This window comes from Elgaria multicarinata, chromosome 13 (assembly GCF_023053635.1).
Source record: "Elgaria multicarinata webbii isolate HBS135686 ecotype San Diego chromosome 13, rElgMul1.1.pri, whole genome shotgun sequence".
Taxonomy (NCBI): domain Eukaryota; kingdom Metazoa; phylum Chordata; class Lepidosauria; order Squamata; family Anguidae; genus Elgaria; species Elgaria multicarinata.
Window position 1 is genome coordinate 35,672,521 of NC_086183.1, and position 14,958 is coordinate 35,687,478.

The 14,958-nt window shown below is 64.3% G+C and overlaps 1 protein-coding gene across 1 annotated transcript; it reads left to right on the plus strand.

Annotated features, from left to right (window-relative positions):
- Positions 1-600: 600 nt before the first annotated feature.
- DHX34 (DExH-box helicase 34) lies at positions 601-10,986 on the plus strand. The gene is made up of 16 exons (XM_063139732.1): positions 601-1,209; positions 1,879-2,190; positions 2,730-2,987; positions 3,666-3,768; positions 4,300-4,517; positions 4,998-5,172; positions 5,475-5,674; positions 6,273-6,374; positions 6,659-6,883; positions 7,803-7,976; positions 8,214-8,331; positions 8,665-8,762; positions 8,865-9,140; positions 9,461-9,643; positions 9,837-9,984; positions 10,171-10,986. The coding sequence occupies exons 1-16, from the start codon at positions 601-603 to the stop codon at positions 10,311-10,313; spliced, it is 3,342 nt and encodes a 1,113-aa protein (XP_062995802.1). The 3' UTR covers positions 10,314-10,986.
- Positions 10,987-14,958: the final 3,972 nt, after the last annotated feature.

Consider the following 14,958-nt stretch of genomic DNA (forward strand, 5'->3'; position numbering starts at 1 on the left):
TATAACCCAGGCAGGCCCGCTCTGACTGAGGGCAAGCTTCGCCCGGGCAGCGTCGGTGGCGCGTACTGAGCATGCTCAATAGCAGCCCGCTCTGGGCGAGACGCCCGCGGGCTGGCGGAGAGGGAAGACGCGTGCAAAAGTTCCTGGGAGGCGGAAGAACGTGGGAATGCGAAGAGGCTCGCGCGCGGAGCGGACGCTTGGGCACCGGGGGGGGGGCTTTGTTTTCTTCCTTAGGGATCCGGGGTGGGAGCTTCTCGGGGGAGTGGGGGGTTCCCGGCGCGCTGCCTCATCTCCCCGCCTCTGCTGCTGCTCCCAGGTCCTGGGGGTGGCGACCCCCCCTCGCCCGACCTCCTGACCCCTCGGCCGCGTCGGCGCCTGGGCCGCCCCCCGGCAGCCCGTGGGGTTGCAGAGCCCCGGGAGAGCCGGCCTCGGCCCCTTCGCACCCCCGGGTCGCTGCCTGCTGGGAAGAGCGCGCAGAAGGGAGCCCGCCGTACGGATCCGGGCCGTGGGAGCCCTCGTGGCCCCTGCCCGGTGGGCCCCGAGGGGCTGAGCTGCAGATCCGGGGAGCCCGCCTGGCCCTGGCCCTTCACAACTCCGGAGATGGAGGAGGCGGAGGAGGGCCGCTGGGACTGGGGCTGCCCCGCCACCCGGGCCCGCCTGGAGGACCTCTACCTGCCGGGCCACAGCGCTGAGGAGCGGCGCGAGTTCTGGTCCTTCTGGGAGCGGCTGCGTCGCTTCCGCAGCCGGCAGAAGGGGCCGGAGGGGCCCGGGTCGCCTGCGCCTGAGCTCCGCCCGGGGCCCCCAGCGGGGCTGCCCCGGGAGTACGACCCCCGAGAGCGCATCTGTCTGCGGGTGCCGGTGCGGGAGCTGGCCGGCGTGGCCCCGGCTCGGGTGCGGGAGTTCCGCCTGGCCCTCCTGCACTTCCTGGACTTCTGCCAGAAGCAAAGCTTTGCCCGCCTGGCGCGGCTGCAGCGGGAACGGGCCGCCTTGCCCATGGCCCGCTACAGGGAGCCGCTGCTCCGGGCCGTGGCAAGCAGCCAGGTGGTGGTGGTGGCCGGGGACACGGGCTGCGGCAAGTCCACCCAAGTGCCCCAGTACCTTCTGGCCGCCGGCTACGCCCACGTGGCCTGCACTCAGCCCCGCCGCATCGCCTGCATCGCCCTGGCCAAGCGGGTGGCCCATGAGAGCCTGCAGCAGTACGGGGACCAGGTGAGCCAGTGGCGAAGAAGGGCCGCCACCTGCAAGGGAGGGACACAAGTGCGCCCGGAAGCATATGCAGAGTGCCCTTCCTGTGGCATCCCCACCTGAGTTGGGGGTTGGGGGGTTGGAGTGGGGCTTCCCCCAGAGCCCAGGACTATGGCTACCAGGCCGGCTCCAGGAAACTGGGTGGACAGGTATAGGGCGGACAGCAAAAGGAGCTGCATCAGCCTCCCCCCCCCCCCCTGATTGGGTGGTTGGGTTGTTTGTTCACGAAGGGCCTTTGATGTACGTGGCATTTTACAAAGAACAGGCTTGACAAGTCCCTGCCCCAAGGAGGCTCCAATCAAACGTTTGTCACAGGGGAAGCTGCAGAGGAGGGGCTGTCCAGGGGGTGTGGCGCTCTGGGCCCCTGCATGCGGAGGCGATTCCAGGCCCCCTGGAGGCAGCAGAGGATGGGAAGAAGGGAGCTGTGTTGGCTTTGAGGTGGGATGGGGAGGAAGCCAGGGGTGTGTGTGTGTGTGTCACACAGGCCTTCTGGGAGGCAGCTCCGGACACGGGGTGGGGGTGGACAGCAAGGTGTTTAAACCCGTGGAATGCCTGGGGACCTGGCCCTGCTGGGCTCCTCCACCTGTGGGCTGATTGGGAACAGCCCCTCCCTCCATTTCCCATCCTGTGCAGGTCGGCTACCAGATCCGCTTTGAGAGCACGCGCTCGCCAGCCACGCGGGTTGTCTTCCTGACGGAGGGGCTGCTTCTGCGCCAGGCCCAGCGCCAGCCCACCCTGCCCGGCTACTGCGTGCTGATCGCTGACGAGGTGCACGAGCGCCACCTGCACGCCGACTTCCTCCTGGGCGTCCTGCGCCGGCTCCTGCTGGCCCGGCCTGACCTCAAGCTGGTGCTCATGTCTGCCACCATCAACATCCGGCTCTTTGCGGACTACTTTGGCGGGGCCCCTGTGGTGCAGGTCCCCGGACGGCTCTTCCCCATCACGGTGAGCTGGAGCGGGATGAATGGGCGGTGGCGGCGGCGATGGCGATGCATTCGTGGCCTGCTCATGGCCTGAGCTGCTGCAGCTGCCCTGCAGTGGGAGAGCTCTGCGGCTGGGTTTCCCTTCTTGCGACCAGGCATTTGGTTCTCCCCACAAGCTGGTGCTCCAAAGGCCGGCCTGTGAAGCCCTTCTGGTGCTCTGAAGCCGCCCGGTCGTCTTCTCCAGGAGAAGCTGGAACTGAGGGACTGCCATGGAGACAGCAGAGATTGGGGGAGGAGAGCAGCCGGCCGCGTTCTTATTTGAGTTGCCTGAAAGGGCCGGGACAGTTGAGGCCGTGAAGAGCAGCAGCAGCAACATCTGTGTTATGGATGGGGCGGAGGGCTTGCCCGAACCCTGACCTCTCTCGCCCTCGTCCCTCTGTCTGAGCTCTGTCTGTGTGTTTCTGGCATTGCCAGGGGCTGCGTTGAAAGGAAAGCCCCCCCCCCCGGCGCCAAATGGAGCACGGGCCGTGCTTTACAGCTCGCTTTATGTCCGCCCCGCAGGTCCTGTATGAGCCCATCCGGCCCGAGGAGAAAACCAGTGGGCGTAAGGAGCGTCTGGACCCCCGGCCCTTCCTGCGGGTGCTCCAGGCCATCGACCACAAGTATCCCCCGGAGGAAAGGGGAGACCTGCTCGTCTTCCTTAGCGGCGTGGCAGAGATTGGGGCCCTCGTGGAGGCCGCGCAAACCTACGCCACCCTCACGCAGCGCTGGGTGGTCCTTCCTCTTCATAGCACCCTCTCTGTGGCCGAGCAGGACAAGGTGGGGCGGGACGGGGGGCTGGGCCTCTCCCCCACCCTGCCTCTGGGAGTCGTGCGTGGAGCGGAGGCGCTGCGAGGATTCGGGAAAGGGCTGTGTGCATGTGTTGAGGGGCGGGCAGGGCTTCCCCGATTAGGTAAGAGGCTTGGGACAGGCTGGCCGGCGGATGCCTCGCAACGTCAGCCTGTGGGGTGACGCGGCACCCTGCCAGCCCTGTCCATGCCTGTCGCTGTGTCTCAGCGGAAGGCTGTGTCTCGCCTGCTGCAGCAGTGGCTGGCATGTGCCCTGGCTGTGGCTCTCTCTCTCACACGGGAGGCAGCGTGGTACAAGCGGTGGAAAGGCAGTCCGAGAGCTCTGTGGAAAATACTGCCCCCCCCGCCCCGCTATGCAGGGGCTGTTTGCCCCATGACAAGGGCTTGGGTTCTCTTTCAAAGCAGTTGCATGTCTTGCTCATTCGAAAGAGCTTTGGGCCGCCCTCCAGCAAAGTTGCTGTTCTTGTGAGCTGATGCCTTCTCTGTCACGCAAGGGGAGGGGCATTTTTAAAAAGAAGAAATTGATTCTTGGGGGTTTACACCCGCGGCCCTTGGGCCAGCTGCACATGTGCAGGCTCAGGGGCTGCAACTTCCCCTTTTCCTTGACGCTTCTGCCCCCCCCCTCTGCCCCCCTGTCCTTCCCTGGCAGGTGTTTGACATGCCGCCCCCAGGCGTCCGGAAATGCATCATCTCCACCAACATTGCCGAGACGTCGGTGACCATCGATGGCGTCCGATTCGTGGTGGACTCGGGTAAGAGCCGGCTCCTCTGGCCCTTGCAGTTCGCTAGGTGTACGGTGAGCCTTTGCCCCTCCTTCCCAGCCTGGATGTGGGTCTGGTAGGAGGGGGAGAACTGCAGGAGGCATTTCCCCACCTGGGGTACAAGCAGGTCAGCGTGTGTCCTTCACGTCTGCTCTGTGAAATGTGGAAATGGTGCAGAAATGGGATCCTCGCCGTTCTTTTAAGGGAACAGGGCTCCAGTCATTCAGCTTGAAAGCACGTGGGCTTTGCTGGGCAAATTCTCCGAAGGTCGCGTGGGGCTGAGCCAGATCTCCAGCGGTTCAGGAAAGCCTGTGGGGATTAGCTGCGACGAGGGCAAGCGGCCTTCTGTACACCAGTGCAAATGTGTGTGACTTGCAGGATTCTTTCGGGCCCAATCCTCGCGTCGCTGGTGCCCCTCTGTCTGTGGATGGCGTCGCTTCCGGGGAGGCCTTGCAGCCGGCTGCCACTGCTGCCGCCACTGCCTCCTCCTCCTTCTCCTCTTCTCGACCTTCTGTCTTGCAGGGAAGGTGAAGGAGCTCAGCTACGACCCCAAGGCCAAGCTGCAGCGGCTGCAGGAGTTCTGGATCAGTCGAGCCAGCGCTGAGCAGCGCAAGGGCCGTGCGGGCCGGACGGGGCCAGGCGTCTGTTACCGGCTCTATGCCGAGTCGGACTACGACGCCTTTGCGGCCTACCCGGTGCCAGAGATCCAGCGAGTAGCGCTCGATGCCTTGGTTCTGCAGGTGAGGAGGGAGCCGCGGAGTTGGGGCCGATCGCTGTGGGAGGCCGGGCTCAGGCCCGTCTCTCTCTCCCTCTCTCTGTACGCTCCCGATGGCCCCTTCTTGAACAGGCTGAACCTCCCTGTGTCACCCTTGGGTGGAGAGTTTGGTGTGTGGGTGTGGCTGCTGGGGGAGGCAGGAGGCCCTGGGTGGGCCTCAGCTCCCTACGGCCGGATTCTGTTCTCTCCAAAGCGGAGGGCCGTGACCTGGGCTCTGCCGGTGCGGAAGGCCCCAGGCGTGGTCTTCAGCACCCCTGGTCCAGCAGCTGGGGGAGAAAGTGTTGGGGGCCAGGAGGCAGACAAACGCCCTGGCGCCTGTGTGTGGATGGTCTGAAGGTTGGGCAGAAGGACCCAGCGCCTGCGTTTGCCTGCCCTGGGCCAGAGGGTGTGTGGATGCTGCTTGAGAAGGGGGGACCCACGTGCCGCCTCTCTCCCCTGGGCCTAGATGAAGAGCATGGGGCTGGGGGACCCCCGGGCCTTCCCTTTCCTGGAGCCTCCCCCGTCGGCCAGCCTGGAGACGGCCGTGGGCTACCTGAAGCAGCAGGGGGCTCTGGACTCTGAGGAGAACCTCACGCCCATTGGCAGCCTCCTGGCCGAGCTGCCCGTGGACGTGGTGATAGGTGAGTGTGGGCTGGGCCTCTGGGAGGGCAGTGCCGGGAGTGGGGCAGCCGGGGCCTGTTCAGCTTCGCTGGGCTGACTGTGCAGGGTTGTTACAGCCCCATATCCAAGTTCCTCTGAGCATGCACAGAGAGCGTTCCCGCAGCACTGAGGAACTGCAGATGAACGTACACCCCCCCCAATCCGCAAGGCAGGCTTTGAGCCGTGAGCATTGTGCTGTGGTGGGGGCCGGCTGGCAAAGCTCTGAGCGGGCTGGGCCGTGCCTCCCCCATGGCTGAGGGCCCCTCTGTCCATCCTTCTGCAGGGAAGATGCTGGTGCTGGGGACCCTCTTTGGCCTGGCTGCGCCCACCTTGACCGCTGCTGCCACCCTCAGCGTGCCCTCGCCGTTCCTACGCAGCAGCAGCGGACGCAGTGACCCTGATTGGGCCACTGCCCGGCAGCCCCTGGAGAGCCCACTGGGGGATGCCCTGACACTGCTCAACGTCTTTGACGCCTGGGTGCAGGTGGGTGTGGGTGTGGGACTGGGCCTCACGCTCCCGGCTCTTCCTCCAGCATTTAAGAGTTAGGAGACATCTGCTTGGGGCTGGAGGCAGCGGGGAGGAGGGAGGTTGTGCTTTGCGTGCTCCTTCCTTGGCTCCTTCCTTGGCTCCTGCCATCCCTCTCCCCTCCCCTCCCCTCCCCTCCCCCCACCCCCGCTACCCAAGCCTGCCCCTTCCAAGGCTGTGGAGGAACCTCACGCTGGGTTGTGGAGCGTTTCCACTATGCAACGCACCCCTTGTCGCTGCCGCCCGGGGGAACCCAAGGCTGCTCTTGTTCCCATTGCACGGACAGGGCAGCTGAGGCCGGGGAGGGAGGAGCAGCTGGCACCGGGCCTCCTGCTGAGTCCATGGCTAAGGTGGGGTTCCCCACCCCCAGGGTGCAGCCCAGGCTCCCCAGCCAAAGGGGGTTTTGTTCAGCGGCATTTGTACCCTCTTTGGGGGCTTGTTCCTGGTTGGTGCGGATTCTGCGCAGGGTTATGGGGAGGCCCTCTGGGCTGCCTGCTCTGGGCTGGGCTCCGTCCCTCGTGTCCTGATGGTGCTGCCCGGCCTTCCCCTTTGGCAGGAGAAATCCCAGAGTCGCGGTGGATCCCGCCGCTGGTGTCGGCGTCGGGGCCTGGAGGAGCACCGGCTCTACGAGGCTGCCAACCTGCGGCGCCAGTTCCAGGTGGGTCCGCAGCTGGGAAGGGGCAGCGATGGGGGGGGGGGGCAGCGGGGCTGTCAGTGCTGGAGCAGGAGCAGGCCAGGCGCTGTGGCCACCCTTCCTGAAGCAGGTGGGGAAGGGAAGGGGCTTCCTCGGGCCCAGCCTGCCGGTTGCCGTTCCTGGGGAGCCGGGCTTTGCAGAAAAGCGGGCGGGGAGGAAGAGGAACAGGGCAGCAGGTGGGGAGGGACGGGGGCTGTTCGGCGTGGGTTTGCTGGGAAGCCAACATTCTCTTCATGCGTCTCGGCCAGGAGCTGCTCCGGGATCACCAGCTGCTGGAACCTTCTGCCCGGCCCAGGGACTCCTACACACGACAGAGCCGGCACCGGGAACGCCGGGAGCTGTACCGGCTCAAGCGGGAGCACGAGCAGGGAGAGGGGAGGCGGCGGAAGGTGCTGCGGCTTCCGCGGGAGGAGGACCTGTCCGGCTCTTCCTCCGGAGAAGAAAGGGAGGCCAGACGTGGCCTGGACATTCAGGTGCGGTGCAGGCGTGGGGGGTGCGGGTGAGAAACATGGGTCCGGGCAACATTTAGACTGCCAGGTAGGATGCTGAAAGCCGGGACCCTCTGGTAGCTTTCTCTGGGCCGCAAGGCCGGCTAGGCGGTGGCTGCAGAACAGCACCCCAGGGGATCACTAGGAAAGGCCTCGGGAAACGACGCACCTCTGGCGCGACCATGAATGGACTCCTGCGCCCAGTTCTGGTCTCCCCGCCTGAAAGGGGATATTGTAGAGCTGGAAAACGTGCAGGAAGGGCCCCCTGGAACGATCCAAGGCATCTCCCCTGAGAGGGAAGCAGCTTACAGCAGCTGGGACTGTTCAGCTGAGAGAAACAGCGAGTGAGCAAGCGAGGGCCGACGCGATAGAGGGGTTCAAAGCGGCGCCTGACGTGCCCTTCCTCTCTCAGAGTACCAGAGCCCAGCAGGGTCCTCCCACGAAGCTGCTTGGTGGCAGGCCCTTCTTCACGCAGCACGTGGTTCAACTAGAATTCACTGCCACAAGATGTGGCGCCGGCCACCAACGCGGGTGGCTTTATGAGGGACAAATTCCTGGAGGAGAAGCTGGCCAGGGCTGATTGGTTTAGTGGCTTCCAGTACCGGAGGCAGTGAGCTTAGGGGCGCCAGCTTCTGGGGGGCCCATGTTCTGCTTGGGGGCCCTGGTCAGGAGCAGGGTGAGGGCCGGAGGGGGCCCTCTTGGGCCTCGTTCAGCTCCAGGGCTCTTCTTCGGTGCTTCCGAAGCGAGGTGGATGCTGGGCTCAGCCTGGGCTTGGGCACCTGGGGGTCGGGGTTGCTGAGCTGCTCCAGCCAGCTGCCCATTGCTGCAGCCCTCGTCCTGCGGTGGGGTTGCGTCTCCCCCACCCCTTCTCCTTTGGCTGGACCCCTTCCGTCTTTGCTTCCAGGATGTGAAGTTCCAGCTGCGGCACAACGTGGACGAGCTGCGGGCGTCCTCCTCCCTGTCCCACGCGCTCTCGCCGGGCCAGCTGGCCCTCCTGCAGCTGGTCTTGGGCCGAGGCCTCTACCCCCAGCTGGCTGTTCCAGACCCCTTCAACAAGACCCGCAAGGACTCAGAGCAGGCAAGTGTGGGTGTGCCCCCCACCCCCCTCGGGCAATCTGGCGGCAGCGCTGCGTCTGGCCTGCTGGTTCCTCCATCCAGTTGCTGGGCCGTCTTCAGGGGGGAGCTGCACGGGGGGGGGGGGCGTGGTCTGAGATGTATGTACGGACGTCAGGCTGCGTGGCCTCCCTGGTCTGTGGGGGGCTTGAGCTCTGCTGATCCCACTCTGATCCCGCTGCCGCTGCCGCTTTGCTTCCAGATCTTCCACACCAAGGAGAAGGCAGGGGTTGTCCTGCACCCCACCAGCATGTTCGCCAAGTCTCCGGAGCTGCTCCAGCCAGCCGAGAAAAGACCCTCTGAGCCTGGAGGTCACAAAGGTGCTCTGCTGGGCTCTGGCGAGGGTGGCGGCAGCAGCTGCTTTGGCCCTGGTTCTGGAAGACGTGGGGCGGCTGGCTAGGGTGGGGTGGACATCCTGGAGTTCAGCCAGGCTGGGAGGGTGTCTTGCGCGGTGGGAGACTGGCGGCAGCTTCGGTATTTTGCTGCAAACGAAGCAATGTGGAGATTTGGAGTCGTGGGGTGGGGGTGGGGCAGGGACGAGGGATTGAACTGTCTTGGGAAAATTAAGATCTAGGGAAGACTTCATCAAGCTGAATAAGCTTAAGAGTGTGTGACGTGTCGATGGGATGTCAAGGAGCCTCCTTGCTTTGCAGAGGGACTGAGCAGCCGCCACCAGATCCTGGCCTTCGTCTCACTGCTGGAGACCAACAAGCCCTACCTGGTGAACTGCCTCCGTCTTCCTGCACTGCAGGTGAGGGGCCTGCTGGAGCAGGGGGCTGCCCCCCCCTTCCCCACGTCCCAGGAGGGCAGGCATCCGACACCTCCCTCTGTTCCTCCCCCACCCCCACCGCAGGCCCTGCTGCTCTTGGCGCGCTCTCTGGACACCAACGCCGACTGCACGCGCGTCGTGGCTGACTCGTGGCTGGAGCTGCAGATCCCTGTGGCGGAGGCGGCCCTGCGGATGCTCCGCACAGCCCTGCAGCTCCGGGCCTCCTGGGAGAAGGTCCTGGACCAGCAGCTGGAGAGCCGGGCAGGCTGCGGAAGGGAGACGGAAGTGGAGGAGCAGCGCCCCAGCGCCCGGGAGGTGCGACAGCTCACCCAGCAGCTGCTGAAGTTCTTGGAGGCTGAGGTGGGTTTGCTTGCCTGGGTGGGGTCAGGGGCTGCTCGCTTGGGCAGGGTCTGGAGCTCTGTGGGAGAACCCCCGCTGCGCACGTGCAAAGGCCCGCTTCCATCCCGCAGGCAGGCAGGCAGGCAGGCAGGCAGGCATCTCCCGGTGAGGGGCAGCAAGCCTCTCTCTCTCTCTCTCTCTGCCTGAGGCTCTGGCGGAGGGCCCCTGCAGCCGGAGTAGCCCTGCAGCCGGAGTAGCCCTGCAGCCGGAGTAGCCCTGCTCTGCCTGTGGGACGGGACCTTAGCTGGATGGCTCGCTCGCTCGCTCCGTTGTCTTGCCAGGTGCAGTACGGCCTCCGGCGAATGACGCCGCTGGAGCAGCAGAGCCTGTACGTGGGGCCGCAGGCGGTGGCTGCTGCGGGAGCAGGGGGGCTTCCCTCCCTCTTCCAGGGGGCAGAGACGGTCCCCGATGAAGTGAAGGGTGGCCACCGGGTTGGCGCCATCCTGACCTTTAATTGCCTGGCGGTGAGTGCAGAGTGCGTGCGTGCGTGTATGCGTGCGTGCGTGTGAGTGGCGTTCCCCCTGGGGGTGCATGTGGGGTCTGTGCCCTGAGGAGCAGTGGGAGGGAGCGGCTGCCCGGCGGGGCCTGCGCAGTGGCTTGGGCCCTCCCCTGGCTCACTGGGGCTTGAGCTGGTCTTGGCATGTCCGCGGCCTGCAGGGCGAAGGGGACCTCTACAGTGAATGCCTGCGCTGCTTCTGGACGTGTCCGCGGTGCGGCCTGTACATGCCCTTCACGCCTCTGGAGCGGGTGGCGCACGAGGATGCTTGCCGGTCCCCAGGGCCCGAGCAGGATCCCACCCTGGAAGGTGAGTCTTCGGGGTGTGTGGCGGAGGGGGCGGGGAGGGAATGCCAGGCCTTCGGGGATTAGGCCTCTTCGTGCCCCCCCCCACCCCTAGGTTGAGGACTGAGTATTCCCCTTTCTCCCTCTGCCAGCAGAGGGGTGTGATCGTGGGCCGGGGGGTGTTCCTTACCCTGTTCTCCTTGTGCCGCAGGCCCTGCCGAAGATGCAGCCGTGCCCTCTTCCGGCCCCTCCAGCCTGCAGCGCCCATTCCACTGCCCTGACTGCCAGCAGAGCCTCCTTCTCAGCCCCACAGAAATGCTGCGGCACCGGAAGCAGCACCAGCCCCCCTCTTGATTGTGGTGGCTCTGGCAGGGGCTGTGAATCCCGGCCCAGAGGTGGCTGGGCTTCTATGCCCGGCCCTCTTCCTCTCATTCTCAGGCCCTTTGGTTTCTCACCCGGAGCTGAGAAGCACCGGGACGTGGGCGGATCCCGGAAGGGGTTCAGTAAAGGTCTCTCTGTTGGAATGGATGGAGCCGGCTCTGCCTCCAAGTGCCCAGTAGGGAGCTTTGCCTGACTTTGGGCCCCAGGGAGACTCCCGCTTGTGGTGGGGAGGGGGGATTGGAAGCAGCGGGCCTCCTGCCCCCCCTCGCTCTTGAGTCCTGCCCACCGCACCCCAGGCAGCTGGTGCGCGGAACGACCCCTCGCGTGTGGCCTTGGGGTCTGAGGTGCGCCCCATGGCCTACGGCCATCTTGCTGCCCGGTGCTTCTTGCTGTCCCTGCTTTGGCGGGCAGGGGGCAGGCCTTGGCTATTTCACGGGGAGATAGTGGGATGGATCCCCTCAGTGACACGGGCTCTGTGTCGGGGTGCGAGGGAGGACAAGGCGGCACGGTTCAGCCCAAAGGGAAACGTGAATACCTTGTGGGGAGATGGGTGGCCCGTGTAAAACATCACCCCAAAGCCACAAGGGACCAGCTTGCAATGTACTTCCCCCATCTGTTCAATTAAAAGAGATTCCGTTGATTTAAACTGTGATCCTGTCGTGGCATTTCACAACTCTTCCAGCGCCCCGCTGGGAGACCTTTGAATGGCCGGGAGCGTCCTCTGCGTTGGCGGATTTGCTCCAGGGCCACCAATCCCACGGCGGCCCTGGAGGTGGCGCTGCTGCCAAGCCCAAGTGGCCTCTGCCCACCTCCTCCCCCTGCCCCACGCTGCGTTTGCACGGGGCAGGCTGGAGCAGGCAGCTCCTCTGACAAAGCTAAGCTGGGGGGGGGGCGAGGACTTCGGGGGGGGCTGGGGGCGGCAGGAGCTCTGGGGGCTCTTCAGGCTCTTAACCAGATCTGGCCAGGAGGGCTCGGTTGCACCTCCACCACTCCGGCTCCTGCCCAGTTCCAGCCCAAGCCTGCTCCCAGCACCCTCTCCGGGTGGGTGTGCAGCCCAGGGGGCAGCAGCCTGCTTGCTCTCTGGCTGCTGAAGGAGGGCGGCTGCCCTCTAGGCAGTGGCTGTGCTTCCCCTGGTTGCTACAGGCCCAGGCCACGAATGCTCACGCTTCTGCTTCCCCCTCTCGTGTGTCCAGCCCGTTTGCCATTGAATGGGTGCCTGCTGCTGCTGTGGCTGGAGAGTGTCAGCCGAGGGTCCGTCTCTCCCGAGGATCAGTGCTGTGGCCGTTCCTGGTGGGAGCTCAGGCCCTCGTTGGCCTGCAGTCGGGTGGCTTTAGCTTTGGCGCTCCGTTCATGGCTGTCTTGTGCTTGAAATGGCAGACTGATGGAGCCCCCCAAGAGCCCCCTCTGGACTCACACTTTCACAAAAAGGCAGCCCCCCCCGCCCCTCCTGCCGGACCCTGAGCCACTCCCCGCCTGCCTGAGGGGGCCCTTGGTGGCAGGAGGGGCGCTGGGGAGCCGTAAAAACTAATGGATGGCAGCGGAGATTAAGGGCGGGGGGTTTGCAGCTGACAGGTTCAAAGGCAAATCTCCCTCAGAGGATGTTGGGCGTCAAGAGAGGCGTCGATGGAGAGCAGGGACTGCAAAGGGCAGGAGGGGAGGGGAGCGGGCGCTGCCGTGCCCTCCCATGGGCGAGGGGACTGGTCTCGGGGGCCGTTTCCTCTTCTGGAGGTGCCAGCGGTGCTCCCAGGCCCCAACTGGACCAAGAATCCTGGGCTCGCCTGCTCCGGGGCGTCCCATTGTTTCACTCTGGAAGCGCTGGCAAGAGTGGCTGCTGGTGGAGCAAGAACGGCCAAGAAGGCCGGCAGGGGCCGCGGGATCACATGTGAGGCCTCATCGTGGGGAGGGGGGGGCAGGTCTCCCAGAAGGCTTTCTGGCAGTCCATTCTCGCAGCTGCTGGGCACCCCTGACTCTTGGGAGGTGGGTGGTCTCCTGGCAGGGGCTGGCAAAGCTGGCTTGGTGGGGGTTGGGCCTGTAGCCTGTAGAGGAAATTCTGTTTCTACCCGGCGCTTCCACCCCACCTTCCCAAAAGCCAACTGCGCCACGCCCTCAGCCAGCCGGGCCTCGGGCAGACCTTTGGGCTCATGTTGGAGCACCTGCCATGCCATGGCCACATCGAGGGTCTCTGAGCGACGCCATGAGTGCTGCCGGCACCCCCTGCCGCGTCCTCTCTCCCGAATCACCAGTGGCCGGGGCCAAGCCCTGCCTGTCTGTGGCTGGCTCCTTTTGGCCCTCCTGTGGACAGGAGGGCAGCCCCCCCTTGGCCCTTCAGCCCCCAGGTGCCACCCTCTGTCCACAGGAGCGTCGGAAGCGGCCGTGGGCTGAGCTGGGCCCCCTCCGTCCCTCTAGCTGTGGCACCCCGCCCAGGGCTGTGGGCAGGGGTTCCTCAGCCCTACCTGGAGTTGCCGCTGGGGATGGAAGCTGGAGCGACTGCATGCCAAAAGGAGCCTCTCCCCCTGGGCTGTGAGCCCTCCCCAACTGGCTTCCTTGGGAAACCAGCCGGACCCCAACCCCTGGCCCTGAGAGGTGCGTGCTGGCTGAGGCTGGGCCTGGTTTCTGCTGTGGGGGTGGGATGAGGGCACTTCACGTGCATGTGCAGTGTGGTGTGGTACGCAGGATGGGAAGGAGGCCTCTGCCGAGAACGGCACGCCTTGCGGGCATCACAGCAGGGCTGCTGCTACATGGCAGGGGCGGGGGGGGGCTGCGTCTTTCCTGCATTTTTCTTGTGAAATTAAACTGATGAGGCAGAAGGCAAACGGAGATGCTCACCAGCCTCCTTGACCTCACGTGAGTTTCCTTACTCCCACGTCAGCCGGGCGCTTCGGCCCTCAACCACAGCCACTGAGGAGGTCACTGTCAGGCGGCGGCAGCACCAAGGCCCCAAACCGACAGAGCCCCCCAGAGCTGCATTTCTGGCATCGTAATAGTGTCTAGACTTTAATTGACATAATGAAAAGCTACTTTGTTCATCTCGTTTACAACTTACTTGTAGCATAGGATAATTGCCCAAGTGGTGCCTGGTGGGTCTGCATGTGTGTGTGTGTGTGTGTGTGTGGACGTCAGCGTGCCAGTGGTGTGTGTCGGGTGTGGGTGTGGGTGGGAGCGCTCTCCCAGCAGAGGTGGGGGCAGCCGCCTGGGCTCTTCCTGTGGGGAGAGCTGCTTCCTGCTGCTTCCTCCTCCTCACCCCTCTCTGGGTGCCTGAGAGGCCGGCCCTGCCTGAGCTTGGGTCAATAGGCCCCTTCCAACTCTACTATTCTATGATTCAGCCTTGTGTGGGAGCTTTATGCTCCGGAGAACAGCCACCAGTTGAGCGCTCAGAATCTGCACTGCACCAAGACCACAGAGGCAGCCCGTACAAAGCAGCCGTAAATGCTGGGAGTGCTCAGCATCCAAAGGAGTAATCCAGGCTCCCTTGCAAGAAGACCCACATCCCAGGATAGACAATGGGAGTGTATGGATTGGGCTCCTCTTCAGAGCGCTTGGAGAAAAGGGGTGATGGTGGATCAATTCCTGGAGGAGGAGGCTATCGATGGCTACTAGTCCTGATGGCTATGTGCTGCCTCCAGGATCAGAGGCAGTAAGCCCATATACATGGGGCAGGAGGGCACTGTTGCATCCGTGTCTTGCTTTTGGGTCCCTGGTCAGCCACTGTGTGAAGAGTGCTGGGCTAGATGGACCCTTGGTCTGATCCAGACTCAGGGCTCTTGTGTTCTTAGCTCTGGGCTCTGAATGGAGGAGGCTGCGTATTCTGAGTGAGGCCTCAGCAGGGTCCCTCCCTCCAGGCCCTTGCTGCACTCTGACAGGCAGCAGTGGTTCTCCAGCCCCTTGGGCAGAAAGGGGCCCTCCCCCAGCTTGCATCCTTGCAGCTGGAGGTGCATCTTCTGCATGCAAAACAGCTTCGCCCTCTGCCGAGCTACGGCCGCTTTCACAGCACTCTCTACAGAGGTGCCTTTCCGGCCAGCTTTGACATGTGGTCATGGGCCAAAGTGAGCATGCAAAGTCGCACTGCCAATCCACAGCCACAGCTGCCTTGCCTACCTTGGCGTGCCCACCTGGGGCAGCACCCCTGTGCTTGCGGGCGCTGAGGCCTCCTCCCCTCCATGATGCAGCAGCCCACATGTGCCTTGGGTGACAGATGTAAAATCACCACCCTGCAGCCAACGTGAGATTTAAGTGGGTCATTAGTGCAGGACCTGCACTGAAATTTCCTGCTCATTCATAGCATTTAAGACGGCTTTTGGTTGTGACACGTTACTTCGCTACTGATGTTTTTTCTTCGATGTTAAATCCTGAGATGTTTCATGCATCACCTGCTGGTTAGGTTTTCACAAGGAATGTTTGCTTCTGTCTCTCAGCTGCTGCCGGTGTAGTCCGTGCAATGACGCTGTTGCCTTCATTGGGCAGAGCCATTTTGCTCTTCTTTCCCCCAAGACAGTGGGTGGGTGGGGGCACCTGAGGCTGTGGGCATCTCTCCTGGGTTGTGTATGGAGGTGGGCAGCCCTGGATCAATGTCTCCAAGCAAGGCAGGGAACGGATGCCTCTCTCAAATAATGTTGGGACT

Excerpts from the sequence above, each read along its gene's own strand:
- DHX34 (XM_063139732.1), top strand. The coding sequence starts at position 601 with ATGGAGGAGGCGGAGGAGGGCCGCTGGGACTGGGGCTGCCCCGCCACC. Across the intron at positions 2,191-2,729 it reads GACGGCTCTTCCCCATCACG|GTCCTGTATGAGCCCATCCG; the intron begins GTGAGCTGGAGC and ends TCCGCCCCGCAG. Across the intron at positions 4,518-4,997 it reads TCGATGCCTTGGTTCTGCAG|ATGAAGAGCATGGGGCTGGG; the intron begins GTGAGGAGGGAG and ends CCCTGGGCCTAG.